The sequence below is a fragment of the Typopeltis vanoorti genome, chromosome 9 (assembly GCF_054136105.1).
Source record: "Typopeltis vanoorti isolate ZY-2024b chromosome 9, IOZ_Tvanoo_1.0, whole genome shotgun sequence".
NCBI lineage: Eukaryota > Metazoa > Arthropoda > Arachnida > Uropygi > Thelyphonidae > Typopeltis > Typopeltis vanoorti.
The window spans coordinates 50,304,836-50,323,162 of NC_143557.1; the positions used below are offsets into that span (position 1 = coordinate 50,304,836).

The following is an 18,327-nucleotide window of genomic DNA, read 5'->3' on the forward strand; positions in this document are numbered from 1 at the left end:
TAATAACAAAACATATCAATTGAAGGAAATGGAGTGTTGTGAAGATCTTGGCAAATTCATTCATTTTTGGATAGGTCAATTTATGATAATGTAATATACTTAAATGCAAATACTTAATACTTAAAAAAAAAAAAAAAAAAAAAGTTAAGAAATACAGTACTACATATGAGAAATCATAATCAAAATCAACTTGTCCGAGTCTGATAGCATCTGCTTGAGTATATGCAGCTTGACCATATAAGTAAAAATTGCATTTCTCTTTCTTGTGTGAAGTGCAGGCATTCCACGAGAATGACAAATGGTGAAACACAAGTTGCATTCTTCACACATAAGTGAGTCATCATCCCTCAGTAAATAAGGATATGTAAGAGGACTATGACCTATGTGGAGCCTAGCAAAAACAACTTCTCTCCTGTTTTTATGTTGACCAGACTGCTAATGCTAAATTTCAGGCTTAATCTCATGCAATATGTTTGTCAGTGCTTCCTGACAATTAGAACTGTCTATGGAACTACACTATACATTAAAAACATATGAGCCTGATCTAGTAGCCATATCTTCAGTCTCATTACCATTAAATCCAATGTGGCTGGGAATCTAGCCGAACTGATCATCAAAATTAAAGGTCTTCATTTCATACAACAGTTGTAAAACTTCACAAAGCACTGATGGAGATTATACACAGGAAAGGAGAGAGAGCCTGTAAAGAACTCAATTAGTCTCTATCAATTACGCCCTTCTGGTAGTGTTTTTTGTTTATATGCAAAAACACAAGTGAAATGTCATGCAACTCTGCAGTATAATTACTGCAATCAAGTGGAATCTATTTGGAGATAGTGATGTCATGAAACATGGCAGCAGAGCCAACAGAATTCTAAGATCTTGAACAATTAGTACAGGTAAGCAAGAAATCAGAGCAGGCTGCTCTGTGTGCATTAAACAATTGCAGGTAGACAGATGACAGAGTATGAGACTTCTGTAGATGACAAAGCAGGAGGTTGTAGGATGGAATGCAAACCTGCCATAGAGGAATACTGCTATATTTCGTGCAGGTAATGTTCCGAACATTCATGCAACGGCTTCCATAATCTGCTTAGCACACATATCAAAATGTATTTCAGCTTAATGTGTATGATATTGAGCCACCAACATAGAGTAAAGAGACTAGTTCATATAGGATGCTCTTGAAAGACTATTTTCAGGGCACAGTTACAACTTCTTCCATCTGTCTTTTTTTTTTTTTTTAAATTTACTGTGGTGAAGCATAGTGTATTTTTTGACAGGAAATCCTGTGAGTGGGATCCAATGAATGGTCTGTGAGACCAGACTGACCATAATTGTGATTGCAGGTGTAAGTTTTGTGTTCACCTAAAAGATAGTGGCTGATCTAGCTATCCATTCAAAGTATGCCAAGGTGCAAGAACAGGGTGGTACTTTATATACTCCAGGCACTGAGAGAGGAAGGAGCTAATCTTTTAGAACAGATAAGGGTAGCAAGTTTCCAGTGGGGTGTAAAAGTTGTGCAGAGGCTGTATTTTTTAAAAGACCTGGACATTTTTTCTGATGTACCCCAGACGTTAGGTATGGTGATGGCATTTCTGAAATCCTTCTGAAGGAATGGCTGAGAATTGAAGAGAGGATTGATTACTATTTTAATTCTGTAAGAACTGTAGCCACTCGGACAGGAAGGCATATATAATGTTGAGTTCTATTGAAAGAGAGGCTTTACTGGTTAAGGATGTATATCATATATATATATATATATATATATATATATGTGGCGATTAATTTTTACTCGGTTGTTATACATTTCAAAAAATAGATTTAATGACTCCAAGACCGAGATAACATATAAAGATTTTAATGATAAATACTACTAGTTTCGGCATATAGCAGCCTTCTTCAGGTATTTATAAAGGAAAGGAATACTAATAAACATTGAATTATTTAAATAAACAAACTGGAAATTACAGGTACAAATTGCCTCACATAATCGATACATAAAAACGTTGTATTTTTCAAGTTGTTCCAACTGGCGTGCCATTGTTTGTTGCAATTGTGCGTGCAAGTTCACGTGAACGCCAATATTGAATAACTGCAGCATGGCTATCTGGGATGTTATAACTTAAATTATTATTTAAGTGGACCGGGTTCAGTAGGATTTCCCTTGATTCTACGATTTTTCTTTCAAACTCATCTTCACAGCGAAAAATATTTTCTGATCTATTCCAGCATACAGAGTGGCTTTGTTGGTCATCATTAGGATTATTTGAAAAAAGAACATGACTGGATAACGCAGTTGCATGAGATCTTTTGTATGAGATGTCTCTCTTATGCTCTTCTATGCGTTGTTCAATAGATTTGTTAGTTTGACCAAAGTATGGGATATTGCAATCACACCACAACTTATATACTCCAGGGTACTTAAGGTTGTGATGAGTAGGTTTTGGATGGCTGATTAGAGAGCGGATTTTTGGAAGTGTGGTGAAGAAGGTCCTGATATTATATTTTTTAAGGACTTTAGCTATTTTCTTAGAGACTGTGCTAATGTATGGAATAGAGATGCTACCTTTAAAATTAATAGTCTCTGTTGTGCACTGCTTAGGAGGGTTCAGAAGAAGTTTCTTAATTGTTTTTTCAGAGTATCCATTTTGTTTAAAAATAAGAGTGAGGTGATTCATTTCTTTTTGTAGTTCATCTTGTTCATTTAAGAGAGAACGTGCTCTGTGTCCTAAGATAAAGGCAACTCTACGGTCATCCTCAACTGTGAAGATTACCACAACAAAATGCTTCAATTACTTGAAGATAGTTCAATATATTCAATTCTTCAGGAAGATCCTACAAGAGAATTACAAAACCGTACAAACAACTTGTTAAAGACTGCGAGTGAACTTCCTCATAATATTCGCCTCTCATTACGCTCTCTACATCCTCTTATCCCACGCATCTATGGAGTTCCAAAAATTCATAAAGAAAACATCCCTCTTCGCCCAATTGTGGAAGGAATTGATTCACCTACATATAAACTTTCAAAATATTTAGCAAAGTACCTCAAGTGTTTCTCCAATAAATCTTCATCTTTCATCAAAAACACCACAGATTTTGTTTCTCATATTAAAGATATTCCCATCGATGATAATGACATTCTAGCTAGTTTGGACATTATATCTTTATTTACTAACGTTCCTACGGACGAGGTACTTACATTACTACAGGATAAATTATCCAAAAAAAAATGTTCACTTTATTAAAGCATTGCATTCATTCTGGTTACTTCAGATATAAGGACTCCATTTACCAACAAAAACATGGCCTGGCAATGGGCAACCCTTTGTCCCCTGTGCTAGCTAACATCTTCCTTGAAGACTTTGAAAAGAAAGCCATATCTTCCTTCTCATTTAAACCAAAAGTTTGGAAAAGATATGTTGATGATATATTCATTATTTGGAATCACGGGCACACAGCTCTCACAGATTTTCTTCGTCATCTAAACATCCAACATCCTAATATAAAATTTACTGCTGATATAGAAAATAATAACTCTTTACCTTTTTTGGATGTTATGCTTACACGATACTCTGAAAGATTAAAAATCTCTATGTACAGAAAACCTACGCATACCAATAGATATCTGCATAATCTTTCTCATCATTTTCCACCACAAAAACTTGGAATTATATCTACCTTATGACACAGAGCACGTTCTCTCTTAAATGAACAAGATGAACTACAAAAAGAAATGAATCACCTCACTCTTATTTTTAAACAAAATGGATACTCTGAAAAAACAATTAAGAAACTTCTTCTGAACCCTCCTAAGCAGTGCACAACAGAGACTATTAATTTTAAAGGTAGCATCTCTATTCCATACATTAGCACAGTCTCTAAGAAAATAGCTAAAGTCCTTAAAAAATATAATATCAGGACCTTCTTCACCACACTTCCAAAAATCCGCTCTCTAATCAGCCATCCAAAACCTACTCATCACAACCTTAAGTACCCTGGAGTATATAAATTGTGGTGTGATTGCAATATCCCATACTTTGGTCAAACTAACAAATCTATTGAACAACGCATAGAAGAGCATAAGAGAGACATCTCATACAAAAGATCTCATGCAACTGCGTTATCCAGTCATGTTCTTTTTTCAAATAATCCTAATGATGACCAACAAAGCCACTCTGTATGCTGGAATAGATCAGAAAATATTTTTCGCTGTGAAGATGAGTTTGAAAGAAAAATCGTAGAATCAAGGGAAATCCTACTGAACCCGGTCCACTTAAATAATAATTTAAGTTATAACATCCCAGATAGCCATGCTGCAGTTATTCAATATTGGCGTTCACGTGAACTTGCACGCACAATTGCAACAAACAATGGCACGCCAGTTGGAACAACTTGAAAAATACAACGTTTTTATGTATCGATTATGTGAGGCAATTTGTACCTGTAATTTCCAGTTTGTTTATTTAAATAATTCAATGTTTATTAGTATTCCTTTCCTTTATAAATACCTGAAGAAGACTGCTATATGCCGAAACTAGTAGTATTTATCATTAAAATCTTTATATGTTATCTCGGTCTTGGAGTCATTAAATCTATTTTTTGAAATATATATATATATATATATATATATATATATATACACAGTTTTAATGATGCCATATTGTTGATAGGAGTGGAAGTGGTGGGAAAGTTTGTGAATGTATTTGGCCTATGCGAGGGAGTTTTTTGTATGCAGTGAAGGAGAGGTTAACCATTCGGAAGGCATCTTACTTAAAATAACAATAAGTTACCCTTCCTAGGGTAACCGATAGTCTCAATAGTCTACATCCAAGAATCCAGTTTATAATCCATTATAAACTGGATTCTTGGATGTAGACTATTGCAGTGACAGAGGATGCAGTCTAATGTGCCTGGGCAATTAGAGAACATATCAACTACATTTCTTAGCCAGATAGCAGGTTTGGAGGACCGAGTCTATGATTCGTTCTTAAAAATTTTCCATGTTAATATTGGCAAGTTGGGGGCGATGGGGAGGGATCCATAGCAGTTTTCCCTATCTGTTTGAAAATTTCATTCCTTCAAGAAAAATAACCTGGTGGCAAAGCAAAAGAGATCTGAGATATCAAAAGGAAAAACATTTTAAAAGTGCTAAGGTGTCATTCAAGGGAATATATTGGTCGTCCCTGACATCTCACTGTTTGTCAAAGCTAACCAATATATCTATATTATTATTATTATTTGACACCTCCAGGGAGTTCAAAGACTCATCGAGGGAGGGCACCTACTCTACAACTCTCCTCTGTCTCTACCAACTACTCCGACGCATCTACCACCCACTACCACCACCACTAGCATTTCCACAGACAATCATAAACATCCATGCCCACAGCGAGATTCGAACCTGCAACCTTTTGGCTGGAGAGCGGAAATGCTAGCCACTCAGCCAACAAGGCTGGCTCAATAGTTTGATGGTTGATTTTTTTTTTTTTTTTCTTGGTAACTCAGATGTGAAAGCATAGTGCAAATAACAGAAAAATGATAAGTTCTGTATATGTTCTCTTTGACATCCCACGTGAGTAGTGGAAACATGGAAGGGGAGCAGATTGTAAGATCTGTTGCAGAATATGAGTGAGTAGACATATGGAAGAATTACTGAGCCTATTATTCAAAGGGGAGTGGTCACTGTTGTCAAGGATTCGTTCACTGATATGACCTCATCCATTTGTAATGGCACAATCTCAGAGAGAGTGCAGTGCCCATTAATGTCACCCATAAGGAGTATGGGCTCAGGCAGTTGCAAGATAAGATTATCAAGAAGATAGATTTCCTTTAACTCAGCATCAGGTAGTAAATAAACTGAACACACTGTAATTCTAGAGATAAGTGAATCGGTCCTGCTTCAAGAGCAGTAGTAAGCTGGACATATGACGGAAAGGAGTATGACCACTAGAATATCTTATCCACCATGAGCAGGATTATCTCCCATTCTGTCCTAGCATACAACAGTGAAATTCCTTACAGTAAGATATTCACTGTGTTTTTTAATATTTCTAGCATACAGAAACAGTAACGCTTGTGTTTCTGCAGTAAAATCTTGATCTCATTGATTTTCAGGATCCTGTGAAAACAATCAGAGTTCCATTGTAAAAAATATTGGGATAAGATAAAGCCAAAACCCAATGGCTTTAACAGGCCTTTAAGGCCCACAACCTTCCAAGCATGCCTGGATTTCGTAACCGAAGTAGGAGGATAGGATAGTCACCCCTATGCCTCTAAGTATTCCTGGTTGTATTCCCGTGTGTGTTCACGGGGCCGGTTTGCCTGCTTGCGGGATGAAAAACCCCAGATAAACTGGCGGGAAAACCCTGCTGTCCACGCCCAAGACCGGCTAACTGGGCTATGGCTGAGGAAGATCCTTGAGCTCCTCACGTCGGCAACAGGAATCGAACCTAGGACACTCCTTCCCCGGGAATATATGGTTGTGAAGCGCAAAGCCACTAGGCTAACCGCACGGACGTTTTGGCTTTATAGACTTGTCCAATTTCTGGGAAGCGAAAGCTTACCTTTGTCAGGTTTATATTTATAAACTGACTTTTGGGAAGTTGGTTAGTTGCTCATTTTTTCCTCTGGAAAAATATTCAATACATCATCTGATGTATCATGATCATTTGATAAGTTTAATTTACTTTTGGTGGATACTGAAGTATCCATTTTTTCTGTGAGGGTGTCTGGTGGTTCATCTTTAAGTAATATACTTGCTGGAATTTTTTTTGAGGTTCTCATTGAATAGAACCATCTTTGGAGTGAGACCACATGATCTCCCTCACAATACAAATTTAGATTTGCAGAGTAAGATTTTTTAACATGCTCTTTACTACCAACATTAGGCATAAATGGTACAGCCATGACAGGCAGTTTTGCATGTTCATATTTCTGATATTTAAAGCATCTCAGGATTAGGAATGTACAATCTAACAAGACAGTTGAGATGCCCTGCTTCTACAGATATTACAGGATTAGGTATATTAAAAGTAAGGATGATGTTCCTGGATAGAACCATGTTACCATACACTAGTGGCCAAAATTGTGGAAACCTTTTGGAAAAAGTATATTTTTGAGGTTTGATGGCACATAACACCACTTTTTTTTGGTGTAATACCATAAAATTATATATCAATGGAAAGATAATTTAATCAAAAATATAATGCAACAAAGTTTTTTCAATTATCTTTATTCTATGAAAAGTTATAGCCAAATAACCAGAAAAAAAGAAGCACATCTTGCTTAGGTTGATATGAAGTAGCTTTCCTTCATTTGAACATAGCAAATGAGCATGAGTGTTTAGAGAGCCAATCAGGTGTTCTCTTGTTTTGGCAATGAGTCAATAAGGTCACAGTAGGATTCAGCTATTGATGCCATATATTGGAGCTGAGAGGAGGACATTTGTCAGTGTGTTACTTGATTGCTATCAAGTTGGTTGGTTTTTTTTGTGTACTTTCATTTAGTGAGCTTGTAAAATGCAATAAAATTAAAGAAATGGCACAAAGAGTTGACTAGTCACCCAGAAAGCGATGTAAAATAGTATACTATTAAGTGAACAAGGCTACAGTTATGAAGAAATTAGAAGAAAAATTGGTAACCAAAGGTGGCATTTCTAAATTTTTGAAGAGGTATAAAGAGACTCAGTCACTACAAAACCAGACTGGTAAAGGCAGGAAAAGGTGCACAACAGCAAGTGATGATAGAAGAATTGAGAGAGTGTGCCTACGTGACAGAAGAAAATCATCTAGGCGTATACATGATGAATTTGCGCAATACAATGCGAAGTTGAGTGCAAGGACTGTTCGGCGCAGACTTTAAACTGGGCTAAAACCCATGTTAACTGGACAGCGGAACAATGGGATAGTATTATTTGGAATGATGAGACCAAAATCTCCCTGTTTGGTAGTGATGGCATAAAATACATAAGAAGAAGAATCGGAGAAGATTTGCATCCCGATTGCATTACACCTACCATGAAACACCCACTTAGTGTTATGATCTGGGGTCGTATGACATCAAAAGGTGTGGGCAGAATTTGCGTGATTAATGGGAATATAAATGCCCAAAAATGCATAAATGAAATACTTGAGCACAAACTGAAGCCTTCCGCACATGATCTTTTCCAACATAATGAGGCATTTATATTTCAACAGGATTCAGCTCCATGTCATGTTGCTGCTGTGTGCAAAAAGTGGTTTCAAGATAATCATATTCCACTGCTGGAATGGCCTGGGAATAGCCCAGACCTTAACCCAATCAAAAATCTATGGAGCCGCCTAAAGAAACTTATTAGTCAGAAGCAACCCACCAATAAAACCCAATTAATAGAAGCAATAATTCAATCATGGTTTCACATTATAATGCTGCAGAACTAAAAAACTTGGTTCACTCCATGGGAAGGCATTGTAAGGCCGTAATTAACGCTAAAGGTTACCCAACTAGGTATTAACTCACATTGTGAGAATTTTTGTATATCTCATTTTTTCTGTGTTTCAATTTTCTTCTTTATAACTGCTGTTTTAATAAAAAAATCCTTCATAAAAGTTATGGCATTACATTCTTGATTAAGTTATCTTTCCATTGATATATAATTTTATGGTATTACTCCAAAAAAAAGTGGTGTTATGAGCCATCAAACCTCAGAAATACACTTTTTCCAAAAGGTTTCCACAATTTTGGCCACTAGTGTACGTGCATTTCAGAATGCAGCTCATACCTATCCCTCCCTAATCTTTAAAGTCTGAATATATCTCTTCATCAGGAACATTAAGGAGATCCCATTCTGATATCAGTCCACTACAAGAATTGAGTGTTTTTAGGTTACGAGATGTTACTGTGATTAGTATTCTACTCATCCATGATGCACTCATTAATTTTCTGGAATGCTGCTGACAAGACGTTTCCATAAGGATGTCACTAGAATGTAGTTTCTTAACCATTCTGGGAGAACCTGGCAACCCATCTAAACCCTTTTGAATAAAGAAGGATGACATTTTTCTCTATTGGATTTTCACCTGTTGCATGGATGATGAGAAAAAGGTACATTTATACTTGTACTATCTTTTGTTTCTTACCGCTCTTTTCAAATCATGTATCTAGGATATCAACACTTGGCTGGGACCTTGTTAGGGTCCCTGAAACATCTGAGGATAAAGAATTCAGGCTCAAGAGATTTTTTAGTTTGGTACCATAGCTCCCTCACTCACATAGACATCTGCTGACCAGCAAGCAACGACTGCACTCAGAAATATTCCAGTATAGCATTCAGAGCTAATCCGAATGCTATACTGGAACCACAGCATGTCTTGTGCCCCCATCCCTGGACCACAAGATAGGAGATTTACCTTCGACACAGGTGACCCTTACAGGCAATCCCACTAACTGAATGATCCTGGCGAAGTTATCAAGGATCACTTGTCTTCTGAAGCAGAGACCAAAGTAATGCAAGATTACCAGAATCTACTTTCTGGATGTCAACAAGTTGCACCACGTGATGAAAACGGAAGCCAGGCATTGGATCCTAGTGATGGTGGCCTGGAAGACAGATTAGTAAAAAAAAGAGAGATAGGAGAAGTAGAACAAGAAAAAAAAAGGAAGAATGACAAGGGCCAGTACCAGAACTTCCTCTAGCACAAATAGGTGCCCTAAGGGAAGCAGAAACAAGCTAAGAAATAAAGCTTTTCTGAGACTTATGAAACTTGATCAAATGATGATAGACTTGTGTAAAACCAGAGAAAGAACCATGCAAAAAATTAAATTAAAATGGAAAAGATAAAAAGCTGGGTTGAATTTACACATGTGGAATATGTTCATGGGAGCAAAAAAAAAAGTTATACATGGACTAATGAAGAATAGAAGAAGAAATGAAGGCCAGGTTTTCTAATAGGGGATGAAAATCTTGTGACTTCTAGAAGAGAGATTAGGATGATGTGGCAACGTTATTTTAGAGAACTATTAAATAAAGATGAAAGCCATATTAAAAGAAATTGGAATGAATACAGTGATGAGATAGAAAATAAAGAAATAACTCTAGCAGAGGCTGAAGAAGCATTAAGGAAGTTGAAAAATGGAAAATTCCCTAGAATAGATATAGTTTGCCTGCTGAACTGATCAGAGCTTCTAGAAGTGCAGGATTGAAATAGTTATGTGACATCTTTAGAATGATCTGGATAAAGACAGTGATACCTGATGTTTGTTGAGTGGGGGATTATTTCACCAATACATAAGGAAGGCTCAAGAAGGGAGTGTAATAAAGGAGAAAAAATTATGTATGCAAATGTGTTGATTAAGGCACATTCAGAAGAAGAACTACAGAAGAAACTGTATATAGATGGAATATTGCAAACACAGAATTATGAGTTACATATTAATAGTAGGAAGAGCGAGAGCATGGTTTTAAATCTTAGTGGAAATATAAATGTTTACAGTGTTAGATTCAATGGGCAAAGTTTGAATAGTAGTGAAAACTTCAAATATTAGGGAAGTATAGTTTCTAGTGATGGAAATTTAGACTAGGAGATAAGGAGAAGGATTTCACTGGGCCATTTTTCTTAACAGTGTGAGTAGTCAGTCTATTATGGGACAGTGAGGTCCCACTTAAGTGCAAACTTTTGATTAACAAAAGTTATTTTTGTCCATTTTAACTGCTGATATATGGAGACTAACAAAAAGAGACATGAATAGAATACAAACAATGGAAATGATGAAAGTTTTAAGGACAATGTTGGCAAAAACAAGGAAAACTAGAGTAAGAAATGTGTACATTAAAAACAATATATGATTAAAAAGCATTGAAAAAATGCTTATGAACTCTTCCTTGAAGTAGTCTGGACATTCTAATGAGAATGAACTTAAAAGATCTAGAGAAAAAACAAACCTGAACTGGTAGTGTGTTCATGAAAGAAGAATTTGGTAGGACAGAAAGAAATGGAGAGATTTGATCCACCTGACAGTTTCTACTGGAACAGTTGCTGCTAAAGAAGAAAGAATGTACTTCAAATCTTTCTGGTGCTTAAACTACTAGAAACTCAAAATGTACTTCCGCCAAAACAACTTCTTTTGTAAAACTTGCTTGTTTTCACTGTTCATCCATCTCACTCCTATTCATTTATTCGCTTAACTCTTGGTATGCAAAAACGTGTGCATAATGTATTATAGACAAGCACTTCTCATTCAAATTAACTGGATTTCCAACTATATGTTTTTTTTTTTTTTTTTTTTTGATTTTATTAGATTTGTCATTGGACATGTAACTATTTATGATAAAAATATTTTAAATATGCAAAAAAAAAAAAAATTCAAAAACATGTAAAAAATGTTCTGGCAACCATAAAATTTTAAATAAAATCATGCAGAGACAATCCCAAAACAAATTATATAATACTCTTTCTTCTAAGGTTACATGGTAATCAGCATTCATATTTATAGATTTAGGGACACAAAAACATACGTGTTGAAAAGATTATTTTATTAATTATTAATAAAATAACACATGACGGTCCAACCCTGTATTGAGGTCATCATCAAAAGAATGATGACCTCAATACAGGGGTCGGAACTATTCTTGTAGTGGGATTTTTCTTCCACTTGTTTTGGTTGTTATACAGGTTGTAGATGGGTCCTCCACATTCTTGGAATGGTTAGGCCATCATTTTTGTTTAGATTTGGGTTATGTTTGAGCATTTCACATGCTTCTTTAAATTTCCTCTCAAACAAAGTTTTGGTGCGATGTAGGGACTTGGTATTTTTCCAATCAATTCTGTGGTATGTGTGGAGTGCATAGTCAGAAAGGCTGGTTTTTCAAAAATAAAGGTATTAATGTGTCATTTGTGTTCGTCTTTCCTAATTGGGATAGTTCACCCTGTTTCTCCTATGTATGGTATGTTACATGTGCACTGTATTTTGTATAATCTTTTCAACATGTGTGTTTTTGTGTCCCTAAATCTATAAACATTATATAAGACATCAATATTATATATCAAGAATCGAAATCAAGATGCAAAACTTTTGAACATCTGTTTAACCATCTGAAATGATAAAATCAAAATCAAAATGAATTCGATTTGCTCCTAATTTGTTTTCAATACTGAAAGCTTTTATACTGGTAAAAAAAATAACAATCTTTAGATTCTGATGCAAGCAACTGTTTGAATTCAAATTGTGCTTTAGCACATTACACCAAAAAGTGAGACTGGCATTTGTATATTATATAATGTACAATGTATATTATATAATGTAATGTACAAAATATATAATATAATGTACAATATTATATAATATACAATGTAATACACAAGTGTTTCTCTTTCATGTAAATTAAGTTTACAATCTCCTGTTTCATTCTGCACTTTTGCTGAATGTGCTTCATCCTTAGTACATTTTTTGGAAATCAAGTCATGTGAATCTTGAGATATCAAAATCCAAGTTATCAGATGTAGTTCAAAAGGCCACTTAAATGAATCTATACAATCTACTGTGAGAAATATTAACAGCTGTGTTAATATGGGATTTTTTAATTTTAAAAATGGTCAAATTTTGATGAATTTTACTTGAATAATATAAATAACAGGTTGCGGAAATTACTCATAATTTTCAAGAATGCATGATGATATTCCTCTTAACTAATACAATATCTACAAAAAAATTCAACATTAAATAAAATTTAAACAATGCAAAGAGTGGCTCACCTTCTTTTGTTTGGGCATTTGTTATTTGTAAGTCAAAATCTGAGCTTTTCCCAATTTTCTTCTGTTGCATAATGGATTTCTTCAAATCTGCCACAGAAATGTGAAGGCCATCAAATGTAACTGTATCATAATCCAGACTGCTCTTGAACTTGTAATGGACTGACATATTTGCTGTTTTTATATTCAGTATATATAAAATATATTTCTTTCATTAAGCACTGCATTCATATGCAGTATTCTGATGGCACATCTTATTATAGTGAAAAACAGATTCATTCCTCATCCCACATGAAACAGCAGTATAAATTTATGTTAAAATGGAATGGCATAACATATAATGCTTACAACACTATGCATCAAGTTACTGCAGTCAAACTGGGATACTTTTAAAAAATTAATGGGGGGGGGGGGAGAAATTAAATACCCTTCTCTTGGAAGTTTTCTAACTTATTAAAAAACAGATGATTATTCACAACTGACAACGACATCATGAAATGCAACTTTACTTGTCTTGTGAAACTATTTAACATCACTATCTGCTTTCAAAATTAGAGAAGACTAATTCTGTGAAAGGGAGGAAAAAAAATCACATATGCCAATCTTCTAATTTTGCATGCTATACTAACAACAATTCACTAAGCACAGCATTCATCAGATTCTCACTGAATTAATTAAATATGTAATTTATGTACATTCAGGTCCTGCACAAGAAAGACTGATTGCATCCTAGAAGAGAGAAACAAAGTGAAATAAATACTTTAAAAATGAGAATATATATTATCTCTTCTAAAAAAATTAAGATATTTTTGCATGAACATCATTAAAGAAGTGAAATCTTAATATTATTCTCTTGAACTGCTCATAAAGTCTTCATGATAACAGACTAACTTACAAAAGCTAAATTAAGTGCATTATAATATTATACAGTAATCTGTTAATTATTTGATAATTTTGGAAAATCAATCTATTGGTTGAATAAAATGAACATACAATTGAAACAAGACTAACTTACAAAAACTAAATTAACTGCATTATAATATTATACAGTAATCTGTCAATTATTTGATAATTTTGGAAAATCAATCTGTTGGTTGAATAAAATGAACATACAATTGAAACTGTTCCTGAAGTCAGATGACGTTAAAGGAGAACTGAGGGGATTTGGTTATTTAAAGAGTACATGATTTAGAGCAGTGCTTCCCAAACTTCTGGATGTCGGGGCCCCCTTTGGAAAAATTAAAATATTTCATGGCCCACCTCGAAAAAAAAATTGTAGCATAGACATATATTATTATAATATTTATTGTATTTATATTCAATACTAAACATATGCAGCAAATATTGCAAAAATCAAATGCAAATATTAAATTTTTAGCATCTTACATACACATTTGACATGGCAAATTATCTCATATTTTTATATAGATAGAAATATTGTTATTGTACATTTGCAGCATAAGCACATGAAATGTAAAACGATTAGTAATAAAGAAAGAATTAAAAACATAAAAGAAGTTTAATAACAATTTAATGTGATGGATGTGTTTCAATACTGCTACACAAAAAGTCAATATCAGGTGAAATATTTGAAACTGCAATGCTTAGATTTCTGCTTTGAAATGAAACTTATATGAATAAGCATATATTTACTAATATTCATTAAGTGCCAAAATACGCAGGAAGCAAAATTTGTGAACCCACACCAATGTGTGATTTTTTTCCATTAAAATATAAAAAATAACAAAAAAAGAAATAATAAAAATTAAATACGTTTCTTTTAAGATAAAAAAAATCTACTTAGTCTTAAAACATTTTCAATTTGTTTTCATTATTTCACGCCCCCCCCCTCAACAAAACCTATGGTCCGGGGGGGGGGGCCTCACAGTTTGGGAAGCGCTGATTTAGAGTACTGTAATTTATGATAACACAATAAGCTATACAAAGAGTTAGTAGAAAGTGGAGCAAATTCCTTTTAAAAGGAATGGAGGTCAAATTATTATCTCCACACTGTTGTATTACTATCTACAAATGTAGTATACATTAGTTACAAAAAATCAACACAATAAAGAAACTGAATGATTTTTTTCCACACTGCACAGCCAGCTATTTGATTATACAAATTTTCACTTTGGTTACAAACTTCTTAAGGGGATGAGAGAAAGGAACACCAATGCCACTGAGTACTCATCTGGTACAAAACTAACTTGCACATCATCAAATTCCTGGTATGTACCCTCGGGGGGAAGGTTCACAGGATATTATAACAGTACCACATGAAAAGTAATCATTACCAACTTCCTATCAACAATTTTCTTCCACATTAAAATCATGTCAGGACTCTAATATTGTCAGATCTTATATTTCTGTTTCTAAGGCACCTCTTAATATCAGTCCACCCAAATTTCAATCTTCCTTGTACTCTTCTGCCTGCTAACATTGCAACAAATACCTGTTTTGAGAGCCTTTCCTCTCTCACTCTGTACTATACCATACCACTTGCTCACCCATTTCTGAATGCCAAATGCTGCGTTCCTGTCTAATATCCTTATTTTTAATGTTTCTGCCAATGGTACCATTTGTTTACTCATTAATCTCCCTCAGAAATCTCATATATGTGATTTCCAGTCATTCATCCAGTGTGTGATTTCTAAACCTATCCCCTGTTTATAAGTTAAAATTGGTTTTTTTTAACACTGCCTTGTATACAGCTATTTCAGGTTTCAGGGCAGCTCATCCAATAATTTTCGTCCAATCAAAATCTCGTCAATTCCCACATTTCATCCAGTAGGACATTTTGTCCAATCCTATTTTGTCCATTACTTTTCTCGTCCGGTAGGACATTTCGTCCAATCTTATTCGTCCATTACTTTTCTCGTCCAGTAGGACATTTCGTCCAATCTTATTCGTCCATTACTTTTCTCGTCCAGTAGGACATTTCGTCCAATCTTATTTGTCCATTACTTTTCTCGTCCAGTAGGACATTTCGTCCAATCGAAAGCACCTGGGTTTGAGGTTATTCGTCCAATCCTATTTCAATTTTAAAATAATTGGACGAAATACTCTGAAAGCACCTGGGTTTGAGATTAGTCCAATGAGTTATAAGTAACTTGTGATCATTAATAATAGTCAATTGACGTTCAAATTTTTTTGTAATTTATCATTAAAATTTGGCAGTGCTGAATACGGCGGAAATTGTGATGAGTGACAGGGGTAAACCAATGCTTTATCTTCAAAATTACTGTTATCATTTTCACTCTTATAACAACATAAGACTAGATGGTATTGGCGATGCGAGGTTCGTGATAGTTGCAATGCTAGGTGCATCACAACTGCCAGTTTAGACAACATTGTGGTGTACAAAGACGGCAAGGAGGATCACCAACATGAATCAGTCGTAGACGGAGAGGTTAGGAAAGTTAAAAATAATGTAAAGAGAAGGGCGCAAGACAATATGCATGCTCCACCCTCACACGTTATGTGTATGGTTATAGGACAAGTTCAGCAAGATGAAGTATTACATATGTTGCCGGAGAGGAATAGTTTACGGAGGCAAGTCAATAGATGGCAGAACACTGCGAGGCCTCGTACTCCTGCAAGTTTGGTTGGCGAAGAATATCAACTAACGTTAAATCATGACAGATTTCTTTTTTATGATTCTGGTGAACAGGACGAGCATCGTCTTCTTGTTTTTGCCACAACGAAGAACCTAAGATTACTTGGGGTGAGTGACATTATCTTCTCCGATGGCACATTTGAAACTGCGCCCTCACAATTTGCTCAGTTGTTTACTGTGCATGGAATATTTCGAGAGCATGTCATGCCTCTGGTGTACGCTCTAACTCCCGTAAAAACTGAGACTACATATATACCAGCATGTCGGTCAATATACCAGAATGTTGTCAACACCGCAAAACAAACAGGAATCATTGTGAATCCACATATTGTTATGATGGATTTCGAGCTGGCGAATTTGAATGCTGCACAGGAGATATTTCCTAATACAAATATAAAGAGTTGTCTATTTCACTTTTCTCAGGCTCTATGGCAACATATGGGGGGCTTAGGATATGTCACAGCAGTATAAAGTTGCAGGAAGTCCTATACATGAAGAAGCATCAATGCTGTTCGGCTTGCCATTCACGCCAATCGACGACGTACTCGAGGTATTTGACTACATTGCAGAGAAGACCTGAAAGGAATGATAGCGTATGTTGAATGTCTTTACATTAGAGGGCATCGAGCTTGAGGACTTAGGGGGGGCAGAAAACCCTCGCTTTCGACAAGAGGTATGGAATGTCCATGATTTGGTCATCAATGGGACACAGAGAACCAACAATTCTGTAGAAGGTTGGCATAATAAATTCCAAAAGTTGATGGTGATTTACCATCCATCACTTGCAGGTTCATCAGTTCCCTGAAGGAGGAACAGAGGCAGAATGAACAAGATATTACACGCCTTCTTGGAGGTCAAAGAAACATCAGGGCTCCTGTGAGTAGCCTGTACCTATGTAACAAAGAACGCATTTTCTCCCTAGTACAGCAATATCCTCAGTACAAGGCTGAAAACAGACTCAACACGTACCTGCAGTCAATCTCTTATCGTTTGAAGGTGAACCCAGCCAAGGAAGTCAATGAGGAAGGCTAAATTCTCCAAACACCGCAGATTTCAAAATCCATTATCTCATTTTCACATCAATTTCTGAATTAATTATGTTGTTTCCTTATTTGATTTGTTATAATTAAATGATCACATGCATATCTTGTAGAAATTTGTAGAAATAAAAACAAGTGGCTCAGAATCACTCTTGCGTTTTCACTGAGGAAAAATCTAGGTAGCCTAAGAATCGATTTATTATTATTATTCAGGCCTCCATGGAGTCAAAAGACTCATCAAAACACTCATTTGACCATTTTAATAGCAGAATTTGAAAATAAATCTTTAATTGTAGATGTGTGATCATTCATAAAGCTAATTAGAAATACTTAGGGCATGGTTACTAAGGCAACAGTTTTCGTTCATTGATTTTCTTATGTTTTAACGATAAGTGAATGATTAAATTTATAGATTATAATTTCCTTGAAGTCACTTCACGTCAAAATTGGCAAATTTCATCATAGACAATATCTTACCTTTTGTATGTATTTACGCAACCTAGGAAAATTTCTGTAACTTTGGGAAATGCTTACTTTTTGAATAATTTGATATTTTGTTAGGAACTGTTGGATCGTACATTATGGCTTTGAATCCGCCATCTTGTTGGAACGTTATTCTTTCCATAAAAAGAATAACGTTCCAACATTCTTTTCATATTCTTTCCATATAAATTATCCGTTTTTATTTGTTAGATGCTGAATGATACTGATCTGAATATAGAGAAATTTATATTATCCTGTGCCATCCTATATTCAGACTAGTCTATATAATATAGAGGAATCAATCATAATTAACTTTTTCAATCTCACTTTATACAAGCAGAGGTTAATATTATCATTTAAGGCTTCCGCAAGATCCGATATTTTTTATGAGCGGTGTAATGAAGGAGAATCAGGCAAACACCAAATTAGAATCAATAAAACAAAACATTTAATGCAG

The 18,327-nt window shown here is 35.0% G+C and overlaps 1 protein-coding gene across 5 annotated transcripts in view; it reads right to left on the bottom strand.

The window, feature by feature from the left end:
* The window catches only part of LOC150103030 (uncharacterized), a 458,183-nt gene that overhangs the window by 360,641 nt on the left and 79,215 nt on the right, over positions 1-18,327 (bottom strand). For all 5 annotated transcript variants that reach the window (XM_090398173.1, XM_090398177.1, XM_090398174.1 and 2 more), the window contains one exon: positions 12,735-13,460. In XM_090398173.1, coding sequence (XP_090254299.1) covers positions 12,735-12,900 — 166 coding nt within the window. In that variant the 5' untranslated portion in view covers positions 12,901-13,460. The remainder of the gene's footprint in view (positions 1-12,734; positions 13,461-18,327) is intronic.